Source organism: Leptopilina boulardi, unplaced genomic scaffold (genome assembly GCF_019393585.1).
Source record: "Leptopilina boulardi isolate dan_hultmark-lab unplaced genomic scaffold, ZJU_Lbou_2.1 LbouV2_30, whole genome shotgun sequence".
In the NCBI taxonomy this organism is placed as follows: domain Eukaryota; kingdom Metazoa; phylum Arthropoda; class Insecta; order Hymenoptera; family Figitidae; genus Leptopilina; species Leptopilina boulardi.
The window spans coordinates 780,957-798,579 of NW_026137863.1; the positions used below are offsets into that span (position 1 = coordinate 780,957).

Consider the following 17,623-nt stretch of genomic DNA (forward strand, 5'->3'; position numbering starts at 1 on the left):
ATAATTTTCTGTAATTATCAACATCGAATGACAATTGACATGACAGTTGTTGAAAAGAAAAACAAATACATATTTTGCAATTAAAATCGACAAATTTAATAAGGAATTATTTTTTATAATTTTAATTGGATATTTATGTTTTTTATAAAATGACAACCTTTAGTTGTACTCCGGAATCTGCAAAAGGTAAATGAAACATAATTTTATAGGTTAGAAATTTTTTCAAACAAATAACATTTTTAAAACAAAATAAATTAATTTTTAAACAAAATTTCAGCTATATTAACTGATGTTTTGGCGGCATTAAATGCACCGGAAAATATACAAAAAATGTCTGTTGCTAAAGAAAATTCAGGAAATGAAATGTTAAAAATGATGCAGTTTGTTTTTCCAATTGTCACGCAAATTCAAATGGAAGTTTTGCGAAAATACGGTTTTCCTGAAGGAAGGGAAGGTGAGTTATTAATAATATTAAAAAGAAAACAATGTGATAAAATTTTACAGAAAAATAAAATAATTTAATTTTAAACCTTAAAAAAAAAAAATACGTTAATATTTTTTTTTCAGGAACAGTTCAATTTGCACAATTAATTAGAACCCTAGAGAGAGAAGATTCGGAAATTTTACGACTTCATAATCAAGTGAGACAACATTTTCTTCCACATATTCCAGTCGATACATCAGCTGAAGCATCTCTTTAATTAGAAAATTTTTTTACGTTTTTCTTTATACGTTTCATAAACATTTTTTAAGTTTATTTTTTTTAAAATGAAGTACTTTAAGCTACTTTAAGCATTTATATTTTTATCGTACGTTCAATATAAAATTACGCTTGTTTTTACCTATTTTTAAAAATATTTTTTTAAAATAAAATTCACAATTATTACTCAATTTAAGTTTAAATTTAATTTAATCTACTGTTTAATTTAATAATTAAATACTTTTAATTTCTCGAAAGCTTTAAAATATTATCAAAAAAGTGTTTTAAAGAAAATTATTAAAAAGAAAAATTAATAATTTTTAGGGTTTCAGGGTATTATAAAAAAACAACTCAATGAGTTAACTAAATATATCACTTTTTGATTTTACTTCCATGTTAGTGAATGATCATTATATTAAATAGTCGAAAATAGACGAATGATCGATAGAAAAAAAAAAAATCAATGGAAAAAAAAATTGTCACTGTAAATAATTTTTTTATTTTATTGAAATTAGATTTACAGAATCGTTTATTAAATTATAAAATATAAAACTTTCTTATAAGAATAAATTTCATATTAAAATTTCATTAATGAAAAATCGTAAAATAGAAGAAAATTGAATTTTTTTTTATCTATCGATCACTTGTCTTAAAGTAAATTACAATTTTTACAATCGAGATGTTATTCAAAATAAAAAGTTTCATTCACTGGCATAATTTTCAAGTTATTAATATATAATATTAATAATAATAATTATTATAATGATAAAAAAAAAGGAAAATAAAATAATCATAATAATATATCTAATAATTTTAATTAAAAAAATTTGTTACAAAGTTGTTTTTAATATTATAGATATAATATTATATAATCCATAATTTTTTATAAAACTTGGATTAATTCATTCGATTATGTATAAATTAACTAAAAAGTTAATTGATTAGTAAAATTTATAACGAATTATAAATTCAATTTGAAAATACTAATGATACATAATTGTCTTTTATTAAATATTAACAAAATTATTATTTCAGTTAATTATTAAAAATATATTTAAAATTATATATATATATATATATATATATATAATAAAATAAATTACAATGACAAAATTTTACATTGTCATTGAAAAATTTGCTTATTCTATTTTTCATAACATCTCCATTATAAAAAATTGAGTTGAACAGAAGTTTAACACCTAATACAGATGAACTTATACAGCTCTCTTTACATTTATTTTGCTGAATAATATTAATAAGTGTATAACGCAACCTAGTAAAATATATATTTATATATGTATAATAATTTATTATGATGCTTTTTTTTCCCCCTCTTAATAAGACTTGGAAAATAATGCTCTTGAATTAATATAATAGTTAAAAGCTACAAAAATCAAGAAAAAAAAAAAAAATTAATTGATGACGTTGTGAGAAAATTCAAATAATTCTGCGTTTGGTTTGTTTAATACTCAAAAAACTTATAAAATATCATTTAAGAACCAAAAAAATAAAAAAAATTAACTGAACATATATAAATGCAGTGTATAAATTAAAGGTAACATTCTTAAAAACTGATACAGTTTATTAATTTGATTTTTCTCCAAGCGACATCAATTTTTAATTATCACCTAGAATTTTTTTTTTTTTCACGTATCCAAATAACATTGCCCCCAAATTCTTATAAACCATATATATATATATAAATATAAATAATGTGAGATATAAAATTCTCTCATAATAAAAAATATTTGAATATAATTCCAGGGAGCAAAAAAATAGTTTTAGTGATAAAAATTATCATCTTTTTTTTAGACATGCTCTTCCTGAGGCCGAAGAAAATAAACAATTATTATTTATAAATTTAGAAGAAACGCTGTGTGTAAAAAATGGAGAATATTTCATTCTCGTGAATTTTTTTTTACCCGTAGTTTCAACTCGAGGACAATCAATAATTCAATTATAGTATCATAAAAATTAGAGTAAATTCTCAGAGAGTCATATTTAAAAAAAAAAAAGTTGACATAGACCATTCGTTGCTTTCTTAATAAACAAAAACAAATTATGATCTGGTAATACTTAGCGAACGAAACAAGACGATGGAAATACATTCTCAAACCAACGATATTTACAATTTCTTTTTTTTTTAAAGCATCGGGAAACAATCCCACATCATCTCGCAATTACAAATAATTTGTAAATTTTTTTACTCGTACATTTTTTTTTAAACTTAAAACTATAATTTTTTTTTTCACTTCGGAAAACGTATTTTCAAATTTGTTCTTAAATTTGTTTTTTTTCTTCTAGAAAAAAGATATTAGAAAAAAGAAAAGAAAAGCGTGGACAGATTTTCAGTACCAAAAATTGCTAATATCAAATACTTCTCATGAATTATAAAGCATTGATTAAACAATAGAATTAGAATAATAAATGATTCGTTGAAGTAGAAAAGGCATAGTGTATAAAACGAAATGGTCAAGCCATTTGCATATATATATTTCGCCTCAAGTATTCGACAGTGATTTTTTGGTGCTGGTTTTTGAAAAACAAAAGAGCACGCGTATAAAAATCTAGCTTTCAATATAATCAATAATCAATAATAATAATAATAATAATAATTAATCAGCGAATTTTCGCTTCACATGGTTTCATTAAATAAAAAAAAAAAAAAATTCACAAATGCTTCTTTAAAAGATTTCGATGTTGTTTTAGGATTTTATTGCATAAAATGTGTTTTCGGCCTAAGATATAGTAGACGAAATAAATATTATTTATTATAATTAGAGTTTTGCAATATATTAATCGACAAAATTTTCCCAAAAAAAAAAAAGAATTTGTTCAACACTTGGTGATGAATTTTTTTTCTAAATAACTTTCGAGAAATTTGTCTCATTTTATTTTATGGAAAAAATTTTGTTTTATTTTACGCTTTAGATAATATTTTGAGCGCAAATCTCCAATTTATAATAAAATTTAATTGTGATTTTCCATTAAAAAATGAAAAATTGAATTTCAAAAAAGTGAATTCAGTCAACATTCTTGCAATTCTAGAAATTATATCGCTAATGCAAGTTTTGTAAACTGATTCCTTTTTTTAAATTTATTTTTTTAAGTTCGATACGTTTCGAACGAGAAAAGAATTTCATTTGTCAAGAATGTGAATTCTTAATATTTCAATTGGAATAATACAATAGGACTTTTAATTATTTTTTTTTTCATTGACGGTGGTTATTATATAAAATGTCAAAAAGACACTTTCAGATGTTCGAAATTGGTGGGTGGTTTTTTTTTTTTCTTTTTTTTTATCTTCAGAGTTGAAAATTAATCAAGCTAGGAGAGAAATGGATTTGCTGGAGAAGTTGTGCTCGCTGTCCAGGGATCTTGTCGAATTTGATTAATTGAAGGACGAGGTGGAGGCGTTGCCGTTGCAAACGGATTTGCCGAATACGGGACAGTAACTGCAAAATTATTTTTATTTACGTGTGAAAAATATTCTTTTTTTTTTTTCTTCTAATTACCATTTATTTTTCTTCCTTACTTTGCACAAAAGATACCCAACATTTTCATTTACGAAAAAAAAATATGAAATAAAATTTTTTATAATATTTATTATTTAAAAAAAATAATAGAAAGAAAAAATTATTTCTATTTTACTAATTATATTAATTAATTATCCCTTAAAATTTTTTTTCAAAATTATAAATTTGAAAAATTGTATTAAAAAATATTTTTTTAAAATTATTATTAAAAACAAATTGTTCAACTTGTGAAACATCAAAAAATCATTTGCCAAAAGTTTGAAAAGCACTCAAAAAAAGAAGAAATAAAAAAAATTATTCACTCCATGCCATCATGCTAAAAAGCTATTTTAATAAGCTTTAAATCTCATTAATATTATTGAGCATAAATTAATTTTGAACAACAATTAGCACGCCATTCCATGTCATGCAATGTTCTTTGAAATTTTTTTTTAAATATACTCACGAATTTATTTCCAATGAAATGCTGTTTTGCAGACATAAATTAAAGTCACAAAATTTCGATTATCAAATTATAATTAAAGTTAAAAACATGCTTTTCATTCCATATATATATAATAAAATATTAAAGTTCGTAAATTAGAAAAATATATTTAAATCTTATAAATCAGAAAAATATTTAAATTAGAATAACGTTAATTCAGTAAATTAGAGAAAAAAATAAAATATTAATATTTTTATAAGACAATTAAATTTTTTATTACTTTACACAATTATAGATTGTAAAAAATTTATTTTAAAACATACCATTGCAGATTAGTATATAAAAAGTAAGGAAGAAGAGAGTTGTTTTTTTTTTTATAAAGATTCTACCAAGAGAATAAACTCGTAAAGAATAGAATACTAATTTAAAAATTATTATAATTTATAGAATAGAGAATGATTTCGATTAATATGGAATTATAATTAGAAAATTTAATTAGATATTTAATATTGCAAAATTTATTATTCAATTAATGTGATTTAATTTATTCATTAGTTAATTTATCCCAAAACCTTCGAAAACAAATTCCCTTTTGACAAATTGTTTTATAGAAAAATGTTAATAAAAAAATAATATTTACTTGTAGGTGTTGGTGCAGCAGGTTTTATTGCGGATGCACTAACAAGATTATCCAAATTGACAAGGGCAGAATTTTCACCAAGAAATGATTGTGGAGTTTTTTTAACAGCACCTGTACTTTGAGGAAGATTATTTCCTAGGCCACCCAAGTCAAATGGATCTGGTGAAGTTGTACTTCCTGAAATAAAAAAAGGAAAATTAAAAATTAATCTTAATATCAAAAAATTGCAATTAAATTGAAAATTAATGACTATTTTTTTATGAGTAGATATATTTTTTTTTATTTTCTACTTCCTTTATTTTTTTTATCTCGTTTAATATTGACGTTTTTCATTTATAATTTTGTTAATTTTTAAATATAAAAATATTTTATTACCATTGTTTACAATGTGAGGACTGGTTTCAATTTTATTTCTATTGCTGATGATGTCAAATTCATCTAAATCATTCAATGGACTCGCGTTTCCTTGATTCGGTGATACACCATTGTTGAAATTGGAAAAACCATTTGTAGTTGAATTGAAATTAGCATTAGTTGACGATGGAATATTAAATCCAATAGGCTGTTGAAAAAAAAGAAATTATTAGAAATGTTTAAGTTTTTTTTTGGTTCTAAAATAATCATACCCTAGATTCTGCTGGAGCCCAAGGATCTGTGGTCACTGGCGATGATACAGTTGCTGGAGATGGAGCAGGTGCGCGCCATGGATCGACAGTTGCAGCTGAAATTTAACAGAAAATTATTTTCAAAATTGCAAATTTAAATCGAAAAATTTGTTGTCGAAAAAACAAAAAAAGGATTCTTTAAGTTTTAATGGAATGAATGAATTGTACAATTTTACAAACTACGAAAATATTTACCTGCAATTTCAGCTACCACTAATCAATTAAAGGATGACATTACATGCAAAAAAAAAAACAAAGGTTATCAGAATAAAAAAATTAGAGATTAATTTGTTTTTGAAAGACTCACTTGGTCTTTGCGGAGGAACTGGAGCCCAAGGATCAACAACTGGTGGAGATGTAGTGCTCGTTGTAGGAACAGACCACGGATCACTTTGCCCCTGAAGTAAAAAATTTAATTTAATTAATTTACAGTAATTTAATTATAATTTACTTGCAATACACTTGTAATTTACTTATAGTTTGATTGCAATTTTCAAATAATTTTATCATTTAGAAAAAAAAGGCCAATATTTATGCTGTAAAAGAATTTTTTTCGTTTTGATTTTAGTGCAACGTTCACGTACCTCGTTAAATCGAAAGTACGATAAATCCAGTGACTGTCATGCAACATGCGAACGGATTTCATAAAAAACATTGAGTTTAATTAAATAAAGAATTTATTGTGATATTTACCTGAGGTCTTGGTGGTGGCTGAGCAATTGGAACACCCCATGGATCTACCTGTGCACTAGCCCCACTGGCCTCCCCCAAATTTACATCAAGTAAATCAAGCATATGACTTTGCTTCTCAGGTTGTGGTATTCTAAAAATAATCCAGTATTAGATATTTATTTCATTGCCCAACGTTCTAAAATTATCGTTTGCCAATTTTACTCTACTTTTTTTTTTCTCCACTAAATAAAAGAATTTCTTATCCTTAAATAAAAAAAAATAAAACTTACTTGAAGTCTTGTTGGCTTTGACTAAGTGCTAATTGCAATCTGACATCGTCGCTACGTCTTCTTTGTTCTTCCTGTTCAGCTTCCTCTCGTGACATTGCCAATGCCAATTGCAACTGAAGCTCTTCCTCGCCAATTGTCTGCGGTCTTGCAGCTTCCAATTCCGCTGAACAATTATTTAGCAATTAATATTCGATATAAAAAAATAACATGATGAAAAATTTTTATTTTTAAACCAATGTATATATAGTAAATTAAAAATATAAAACTTACGTCTCGATGATGTTTCAGAAAGTTGACAAGGTTCCCAATCCTGAAACTTTTATATGCTTATTTACAAAATAAATTAAAATTAAAAAAAAACAATTTAATTAGAAAAGAAAAAGGAATAGTAAATAAATAAAATATTTTTACTTACATCACCGCTGCCTGGAGAAATTGTATCGGCTCCATCACTTCCAAATCCACGTAGGGATTGTACCGATCTTTCTTTAGCTTTTAATGCTCTTGCCCTCTCATTTCGCAATCTTTCATCATCCTTTAATAAGGCCACTAATTGCTTTGCTTTTTCTCTCACATTTATCCCTTGATCCTTAGGACCTTCCATGTGTTGAAAATCTTTAACAATTATTTCAATTTTCAAATAAAAAATCTTTTTTTTAAAAAATTGTAAACAATATTTCAGTTAGTTTCAGATAATTTAATTATTAATATTAAAAATAATAATCACTTAATTTTAATAATTTTCTTCCGCTTTCATTTGTTATTAAAAATAATAATCATATTAAATTTAATGTTAATTACATTATTTGTTCATTCTCATTATGTTTTAAATTTTTGCGATTTGTTAATTTGTTTGAATCTTTATATTTAATTTAATTATCTCTAAATAGTAATTGAAAAAAACCGAAGTAATTAATAACAAAAAAATTCCCAAATATCGAAGAAAAAAATAGAAACCATTATTAATTGAATACAAATTTAATATCGATTTCCATTGGATAGTAAATTTCTTATTTCTTTCAAAACAATCAATTATATAATCTATAAATCTATAATAACATACAAGAAGTCCCTCTATGACAAAAATCTATTAATATTTCAATAAGCTTTAGTGTTTACAAGGTGATTAACAGTCAGTTGTATTCCAAACTAGTTTCACAAGAGGTCAATAATTTAAAGAAAAAAGAGGATTACAAATATTAATTTTAAAACTGTGTTCAGTGATAATAAAAAAAATATTTTTTATTATTTATAAAAAAAAGCGATCAATTTGGAATCTGCAAATAAACGCATAATGAATGCAAAATCTTTGGAGCAGTACAAGGACAATTTGTTACTGATTCGAAATTATCAAAATTGGATTAAGGATCTCAATTCAAAACGAAACAACGGCTCTAAGAAGGAAAAAAATAATCTTCGATTACAAGTTTTACTTTCTTTATCACTCAACAGAGCAAAAAGGGAATTGACATCAATTAGAAAATATTCAAGGAGAATGAATAGAAGGCAAACACTACCCATAAAGAAAGTAAATTATATTGTGAAAATAATTAAAAATTGTATTCGTACTTTTAAAAATTTCTGCACTAATTTCACAAGAATTTAATTTTCAAACAAATAAAATCGGTCCTTTTAAGGACCACAAATATTTTTTTACGTAGAAATTTCTTTTCTTCTTTTAAAAAAAAAAGTTCTTTTCTAATTACTGTGATAGTTATTTAATTATTTAAAAAAGAAACTAATTTTATATTTTTTGAAAATAAATTTTACCTTTTAAAGTTTGTATGGCAAAGATGTTTTCTTTGCATTGCTGAGCAACTCTTTCCGAACCAGTCTTGATCAGATATTCTAGAAGGACTAAGGCTTTATATACATGTCGCCAATTTTTTCCATGATCATTTAATCGCTTCCAAAGCATTTGCATTATTTCGGTAAATGCCACAACATTGTATGTTAAATCAGCAATTTCTGCCATAAGTGTACTACTTGGACCCCATGGATCATTGCTTGTAGCTTTACGCACCGCTTTCTGCAAATTTAAAATAAATTTTATTTATTTATAATTATCAACTAATTATTATTATTCGTTTTAAATGAAAAATAATATACTTTGCAGAAAATGACAAATTTGAAAGTTAATTTAAATTTAAATTTAAATTTAAATTCTTTGAAATTTAATCAATTTACCTGAGCATTGCTGTAGTTGTGAGCGAGATTTAAAATATCTCTTCTAATTCCTGCTAAGTTGACCTGCATGACGTCTTGTCCTTGCCTTCGCATCTAAAACATTATCGCTAAATATTAAAAAAAAAAAAAAGAAAGTAGTTTTGCTCTTCTATACAAAGAGTTCCACATGAATTTTTTCTTTTTTTACTTTTAAAAAGTAGAATTCATTTGGAACTCTCTGTAAATAAAAAAATATATTTATCGTCGCATATTTATCGGTATAATTAAAAATTAATTTTCTAATCAAATTTTTGTTAATGTAGCCATAAAAATATAATTTATACCTTAAAATTTTGTCAACGATAAAAATATGGGAAAAAATTAAACTAAAGACATGCAAACAAATATTACTGTTAATCTAAAACTTAACATGCCTAAAAAGTATATTTAAAAAAAGAGAATTAGTCCATTTTCGCAATTTCAATTTCCCCAATGAGGAAGCAAAGTGAAAAGTTGATTATTAGTTAAAATATCTATTAACTAAAAATTTATCTAACCTTGTTAGAATAGAAAATAGAAAAAGATAATTTTATAATTGAATATTCTCCAAATTCGCGAGGAAATTATAAAGAAAACTACACCCTCACCGTCTAAATAAGAAACTTAATCCTTTATCCTTTATTTTTTAAAATTAACTTTTTTTGGAAAAAAAATAACGTACTAACTGATTTCAATTGGACAAACGATGTTCATTCACTATGTTGCGTTTTTGCTAAAAAAAAATTATTCAATATCCTTTTTTTCAAAAAAATGTTTTTCTTTCCTCATTCATTTTTCTTGCTTTTTTAAAAGCATCACTGTTTATAAAATGCGAATAAATTAAATTGAAAACATATACAAAATTGCTTTTTTTTTTTTTGAAAACAAAGTCTGACTAAATGGTAAATAAAGCCTTGTTACATTCACACAATAAACAGCAAGTTAATCACTCACTTTTATAACTTTCTTTTGAATCTTTTTCTATTAAATTTGTTCTTTTCAACCTGAAACAATGAGAAAAAAAATTGAATTAGTGAAAAATAAATACAATACAATAATTTGTTTTCTAATTATTTCCTACAAAATTCCCTTTTTTTAAGCTCTTAGAGCACTTGTTATCTTATCTTAACACACAAATGGATAATGACGGTGAAAATAAAGACATGTCGTCGTATTTTATCAATTTTTGTCTACCAAACGATCTTCATGTTTTAATTATTATTTTGAAACAGTTACATCCTTTGCATTTTGCTATTGTTTTATTTAACACGCTGTCTCGTATCTCATTTCTCAATTTTTATCTTAAAAAAAAAAATATAAAATTAAAATTATATAAAAAAATATATAAAATTATTTTTTATTATTAAATTGAATTTAGAAATTAATTTTATATTTATAATTTCTAAATTAAAAATGAATGAAAATAATTAATTTATAAAAATATATGTTGAGAATCTCAAAAATCTAGTTATTTTCCCTATAATTATTTATAAAAAGAGGTAGAGAGAGGTAAAAATTACAATTTAAAAATTTTTATATATAAAAATAACTTCTATATATGTAAATATGAAATTATTGTGATTTGATTGTATCCTAAAATATAATTTCCTGTGTCATTTTAAAGAAGCTGTTTTAAGATTTCTCAGGGTCTTCATTCATGTTTCATTCAATGCCAAGCATTCAGGTCATTGTTACCGAGAGATAGAATCTGATTAAACACAGGAAAAACAAGAATTCCTTTGGATTAAGAAAAAATTCAACTAATAAACAATTATCAACTGGGAATAAAAAATAAACAATATATAAAAAGAAAATACACATGTAAGATATTTTTCATTCAATCATTAATGAATTAAAATTTAATTTAATTTAACTATAAAATAATAATTACGATAATTTCAAACTAAATAAAAAATTGTAAATGAATTTGATTTTCAAAGGTAAATATAGTAAATAATTCAATGTTTATAATTCTCAAAAAGGGGAAATAAATTTTCCAAATTCATTATGTTGTAACAAATCTCAAAAAAAAAAATTCTAGACATTTATATTGCCACAACATTATGAAGAGGAAACTACACATATTGTCTTCCGCAATAAGGTTTCTCTAAAGAGAATTAATAGTATTAAGAATTTAACTGACCATGACTGCATTGATCGTTTTCACTTTTACTATTTTTTTTTATTTTTTTTTTTTTAATGCGTAAAAACTGTCAAAACGAGCCTATTTTTACATTTTTATAAACTGTAAAATTTTCAATAAAAAGTATCGACAAAATCATAAATAAACAAAATAGTGTCATAGTAATAAAGGTAAACAAATATTTTTTTTTTTTTTAATAATTTTAGGTTAGAAATTAATTATATTGTTAGGAAAAACAAAAGAAAATAATAAATAGAAGAGTAACAATGAAATCATTGTACTTTAAATTTTTCCATCAGTTTTCAAAATAGAGTAAAATGGAAATAATTAATTAAACAAAAAAAAAATTAATATTTAGAAATTAAACGTGACTTGTACCTATATCTTTTCACAGGCATACATTTTTTAGTTACACCAACCAACACTCATGAATTTCTACTCTTGCAGTATGAGTATACACTGGAGAACGAGGGTGAGACTTATGAAAATATTGTAAACGTCAATCCTCGAAGCGTGACGTCTTCATCGTTTAACTCATACGCCCGTTTGCGGAAAAAAATACTTAAAAGCATTAAATTGCTTCAAAATCAATTAAATTATACATATTCGATGATACTTTGTACAAACTATGAGTAAAAATCATGTGAAAGGTCGAAAAATTAAACGTCGATGATACAAAAGTAATGGATTCCAAGAAATTACTCACATTCGATTGAAATTAGAAAAAAAAGTATTTCGTATCGTGGGAAATATTTTTTTTTAAAATTGACACTTTTGATTAAACACTCACCTTGATGCGGTCTTGAAATTCGACATGCAATGCATACAATGCACGAAAGAAAGCAAGTACAAAATAACATACAATTGTCACACATTCACAGGCACTGACGAATTAAAGGATGAGGCGAGAAAAACTCTAGCGGAGAATGAAGTAAACTTTAAAATTGCTTTTCGAAAACGCCATAAATTCATATAATTTAGAGTATATATATTACATAGAGTAAAATTTGTTAATCATATATTTACACAAAACAGATAAAATCATTAGTAATTTAAACAATGATCATTGTAATTTTTTTATGATAAAAAATGGTTGGATGACACTGTGGTTCACTGGGAGATTCGTGAATATTCGTAACTATTCGGTAGTGTTCGGAACAGGGTTGGGTAGTTTCTTGTCATTACAAAAGGAAAAATAAATCATTGTTTAAATAACAGGAGAAATATTTAAATATTCTATAATAGTGATTAATGAAAATTAATATTAAAGTTAGAATATATAAATAAAAACTATTATGTTTAATAGTTTTTAAATTATTATTTTGATAATTAGTAATTAGTTCCCACCTCTGACTTTACCGTTTTCCTGGAGATTTAAATGTATTATCTTTATTTAACAAAAATTACGAATTTACCGTTAGAAATGTCAAAGTTGTTAAAACAATGTCAAATTTGGAATTATTTTATTTTATCCAATTTTTTAAATTTTGTTTATTATTTCCTAGAATAGAAGATACAAAAAGTGGTATTTTTACTTGTGATATATTATTTTGAAAATAAATTTAAATATACGTAGTTTATGTAATAATTCACAAGTTATGGATAATTTGGTAAAAGCTTGTAAGAATCATAAAATCTGTTGAATGGCATTTCATTTGTGATGCCAAACTAAATATTAAGTAATTTATAATTTAAACAAATTAAAATAATATAAATTAGTAATTGTGATATCAGTTTTTAATAAAAATTTTGTTTAATGTTCAATTAATCTGTGAATATATAATTGCGCTCAATACATATGAAATTTAAAAGTAACCTTTCTACAAACGACAGTTATTTTATATTCCCAATAGGCTTTTAAAATATATATAAGGTAATTTTCTTTTTTCCGTATAATTTTTATATATTTTCGATATTTTCAAAAAAAAGGTGATGTAAATTTTTAATGCACTTAACCTCAAAATTTCTGTCAAAATAATTTTCTGCTTTTGTTCCTTTTTTTTAGGAGTAGTAATTATTTTTTAAAATTTTGTAATTACAGATTTAGCATATAGGAATAGAAATGAATTCAAAAAATTCATCATCAGAAGAAATGCAGTGGGTTACTCCAAATAAAAATGATATTCTACATGACATTGCTTCGATGAGAAGTCCTATTTCATTTAAAACTCCTGTCAAACAAGCGGATAAAAGATTTAAATCTTATCAAAATAATTCTGGTTGTTTTGCCCTTTTACCTAATCATATTACACCACCTTCTGGATTAACGAAATTCGTTGCTAGAAATCCTTTTGAATCGGAATTAACGAACAGGCTACATTTGTCTGTAATTAGTCCAACTGTTTTTACGAAGGTAAGTTCTATTTTTTTGTCACGAGTTAATAAAATTGTTTTATTTATTTGAATTTTATTTTCGATTTAAAAAAAAAAAAGGTATCCAGCTCTTCGTCAGATTCTAATACATTTAGCTGGAATATAGATGAATTGGCTATTATACAGCCGGCGAAAATAGAAGAATTTCCAATTCAGCAGCCACATTGTACAGATCCAGAAGTCGAAAGACAAGCTCAAGCTGCAATAGATATATTTTTTAAAGAAAATCAAATTATTCCTAGTCCCTGGGACAATAGTGATAAAAATAATTATAGAAAAATTGATATGCAGACACCATTAAGAGGGTATAATGAAAATACGTCTACAAAAGAGTCTCAGAGTTTTAAAAAAGATTGTAAGTTGAGATAAATTAATTAATTAATTAATAATAATTATTATTATTAATTTAGTTTTTTTTGTAATTAGCATGGTCGCAGACAACTTTATCTCTTCCACCGAATTTACCAGCACATGTTGAAGAAATTTTGAAACCATATTTCACTTTTACGCAGGTGAATAGAATTTTTATTATTTTAAATAATAACTAGCAATATTAAACGCGCGCAAGCGCGCCAAATTGAGTATTTCATTATTTGTTATAGAGAAATTAAAAATTAATATTATCAATAATTATTTAAATTTATTAGAATATTATTCCATATTAAATGATAAAAATAAAAATTATATGTTTATAGGCTTCAGATTATTAATTATTAAATTATTAAATTTTAAATTAAATTCAAAGTCTTTTAAAATTCAATTATTTTCCAAATTTTCAATTTAAATTCAAATAAAATAAAATTATTTTCTAAAATTTCATTTCAAAATTAATTATCAAAAATCAACTAAAATTGAATTATTATTTAAAATTGTAATTGAAATTTAATTATTTTCCAAAATTTCAATTCAAAATCCAAGACAATTCAATTATTTTCCAGATTTTTAATTTAAAATCTTTTAAAATTTAATTATTTTCCAAATTTTCAATTTAAAATCACATAAAATTCAATTATTATCCGAAATTTTAATTTAAAATCAACTAAATTTAAATTATTTTTCAAATTTTCAATTAAACATCAACTAAAATTCAATTATTCTCAAAAATTTAAATTCAATAATTATCAAAAATTTAAATTCAAAATTAATTATTATCAATATTTTCAATCAAAAATAAACTAAAATTCAATAATTTACAAATTTTTCTTTTTAAAATTAACAAAAATTCAAATACTTTCCAAATTTTTCTATTGAAAATTAACAAAAATTCAATTATTTTCCAAAATTTCAATTCTAAAATCAACTAAAATTAAATTATTTCCCAAAATTTTAATTCAAAATCAAAGAAAATTCAATTACTTTCCAAATTTTTAATTCAAAATCTTTTAAAATTTAATTATTTTCGTAGTTTTTAATTTAAAATGAAATAAAATTCTTCAATTATTTTCTAAAATTTCTATTCAAAATTAATTATCCAAATTTTCAATAAAAAATGAACTTAAATTAAATTATTATTCAAAATTTCAATTAAAATTCAATTAATTTCCCAAAATTTAAATTCAAAATCAAAGAAAATTTAATTATTTTCAAAATTTTCAATTCAAAAACAACTAAAATTCAATTATTTTCTAAATTCAAAATCAAATAAAATTTAATTATTTTCTAAAATTTCAATTCAAAATTAATTATCAAAATTTTCAATAAAAAATCAACTAAAAATGAATTATTATCAAAAATTTTAATTGAAATTTAATTATTTTCCGAAATTTCAAATCAAAATTAAAGAAAATTTAATTATTCTAAAAAATTTGAATTCAAAATTAATTGAATTTTCAATAATTTGAATTTAAAAGTATTGAAAATTTAATTATTTCTAAAATTTTCCATCGAACATTTTTTGAAATTTAATAATTTCAATTATAACTCTAAGGGAATTCAATTATTTTTAAATATTTTTATAATATTCTTTGAAAATTCAACTATCTGAAACCATTTTTCAATTAAAAATGATTATATCAAATTATTGTATTTTGTCTGTTATTTTTAATAAATTTTTTAGTAAAATCATATAAAATTTTAATTAAAATCACTTGAAGTTCAATTAATTTCTAAAATCTCAATTTTAAGTCTTTTGAAAATTCAATTAAATTTAAAAAATGTTTTCCAAAAAATTTTTTGATAAACTATTTTTAGTTCTGTAAAATTTTATTATTGTTTGAAAATTAACAATATCTTTTGAAATTTAATTTATTCTAAAATTTTCAAGTTTAAATTGACACGTCATAAGATTACTATTCAAAAAACACGTGAAATCATAAAAAAACAACTTCAAGTTAGGACAGAAGGACAGACCAAGCATTTTATTATTATATAATTAGACTTTTATTAAATTTTTTTCTAAATTAGGAACAAAATGTCGAGAGCGATGAGGCAAATTCCAGTGGTAATAGTTCTTTGAGAAGAAAATTGTTTGCTCACGACGATACACAGGAAGACGATACGGAATCTTCACTTTTATTATCGCCAATACAATCGCGAAGTATGATTAATTGTAGCCCTCTTCAAAGTGGAATGTTTACTCATGCAACACCTCTAAGGGTAATTTAAATTTATTTTTTAAAATTATAAATAAAAAGTAAAATTTTTAATAAAATTGAAAAATTTAGAGCAATTCGGGAAATTTACGAAGAAATCATGGAACTCCATTGGCATTTGATAATATGTCACCTGTAAATATGTCACCAATTAGCGAAATTGCCAATGAAATGTCATACGAAAGTGTTAAATCTCGTGCTCGAACTGTGGCACGATTAGATTTTACAACTGATATGAGTATCGATATGTCCATTAAAGATGTGGAAAAATTCGAAGAAATACAAAAAGAATCAAGTATGTTTAATTTTTATTTTCTCCAATTTGCTTTTTATTCAACAAAATTTATTTTTTTTTTAGATATCAAGAAACCAGTGGATATAAAAGGAAATATTGAAGAACAAAATCAAACGATTGACATGACAATGCAATTGGAGAATTCATATAAAATTAAAGAGAATGAAAATAATTCGTTAATGAAGAAACCAAAATTCATAAACGATTGGAGTAAAACTATTTCCAGTGATAATTGTACATATCAACAGAATTATACATTATCAATGACATCAAATCAGCATAGTGTTTTTAATTCAGCTCAAGATACAGGTTATCATACTTGTAGTATTAATAATACGACAAATAATATTGAAAATTATACCACATCGTCTGTAATTCATGAAAGATTTCATTGGGATGAAAAATTATTACCATCTGAAGATGGACTCACAGAATGGAAGGAAAATATGAAATACATGTGTAGTTCAACTCCATCGAAATTTTTACGAGAACGGAATATTCAAGGACAGTGAGTTTTAATTGAAAAACAAAAAAATTTACAAAACTAATTTGAAGGGAAAATTACTATTGTCTCAAAAGACAATTCAATTGCCCTTTTGTAATAATATTTCGTTGTATGAAATTATTGTTAAAAAATTGTCAATATTGTGATTCATGAGATTACAATAAGTTTTTGGAATTATAGAATTTGTGACTTCAGCTGAGAAGTCAATGGAGAATTAGTACTGATATATTCGTTATTATTGTGATAATTCGTAATTTGCACAACAGTATAGATCTCATTGAAATAAGTGCAAAACGAATATTTGATAAACGACTGTAAATTTTAAGTAATTTTTGTCGCAATTTTAACACTGCCATCATTTTGTTTCAATTTGAAACATAAACATAATTTTAGGTATTTTCAATTTTTTTTTTTTTTTCTTCTTTTTTTATTGTAAATTTCATTGTTTTCTTGCAAAAAGAAAAATCATTCTTCATTGACAAAACACAAATTCATTCATTCGGTTTTGAGTCAAATATTTATTTATTAATTTTTAGTTAATTGAGAATTTTGTGTGAATACGAATAATCATTTGGTGATTTGTA

The 17,623-nt window shown here is 23.5% G+C and overlaps 3 protein-coding genes across 7 annotated transcripts; 2 read left to right on the forward strand and 1 right to left on the reverse strand.

The window, feature by feature from the left end:
* Positions 1–891, forward strand: LOC127282368 (protein C10). Its single transcript, XM_051306548.1, has 3 exons — positions 1–186; positions 278–454; positions 568–891. The coding sequence occupies exons 1-3, from the start codon at positions 150–152 to the stop codon at positions 699–701; spliced, it is 348 nt and encodes a 115-aa protein (XP_051162505.1). The 5' UTR covers positions 1–149; the 3' UTR covers positions 702–891.
* A 1,370-nt stretch (positions 892–2,261) lies between these two features.
* Positions 2,262–12,402, reverse strand: LOC127282353 (epsin-2). Of its 5 annotated transcripts, XM_051306533.1 has the most exons (16): positions 12,066–12,402; positions 10,087–10,136; positions 9,115–9,207; positions 8,698–8,956; positions 7,343–7,542; positions 7,198–7,243; positions 6,928–7,090; positions 6,659–6,788; positions 6,550–6,582; positions 6,273–6,363; positions 6,161–6,178; positions 5,927–6,021; positions 5,676–5,862; positions 5,301–5,477; positions 4,682–4,702; positions 3,968–4,155 (listed from the first exon to the last, which is right to left on the reverse strand). In XM_051306533.1, exons 3-15 carry the CDS (start codon positions 9,205–9,207, stop codon positions 4,686–4,688), a joined length of 1,509 nt encoding a protein of 502 aa, XP_051162490.1. In that variant the 5' UTR covers positions 10,087–10,136; positions 12,066–12,402; the 3' UTR covers positions 3,968–4,155; positions 4,682–4,685. The 5 variants fall into 5 exon arrangements, with proteins under 5 accessions (XP_051162486.1, XP_051162488.1, XP_051162487.1 ...); XM_051306529.1 differs by lacking the exon at positions 4,682–4,702 and having other exon boundaries at positions 2,262–4,155; XM_051306531.1 differs by lacking the exons at positions 4,682–4,702; positions 6,550–6,582 and having other exon boundaries at positions 2,262–4,155; positions 12,066–12,401.
* Positions 12,403–12,896: 494 nt separating this feature from the next.
* Positions 12,897–17,071, forward strand: LOC127282354 (protein aurora borealis). Its single transcript, XM_051306534.1, has 7 exons — positions 12,897–13,148; positions 13,317–13,628; positions 13,709–14,003; positions 14,075–14,160; positions 16,052–16,243; positions 16,312–16,534; positions 16,598–17,071. The coding sequence occupies exons 2-7, from the start codon at positions 13,338–13,340 to the stop codon at positions 17,044–17,046; spliced, it is 1,536 nt and encodes a 511-aa protein (XP_051162491.1). The 5' UTR covers positions 12,897–13,148; positions 13,317–13,337; the 3' UTR covers positions 17,047–17,071.
* The last annotated feature ends 552 nt before the right edge of the window (positions 17,072–17,623 follow it).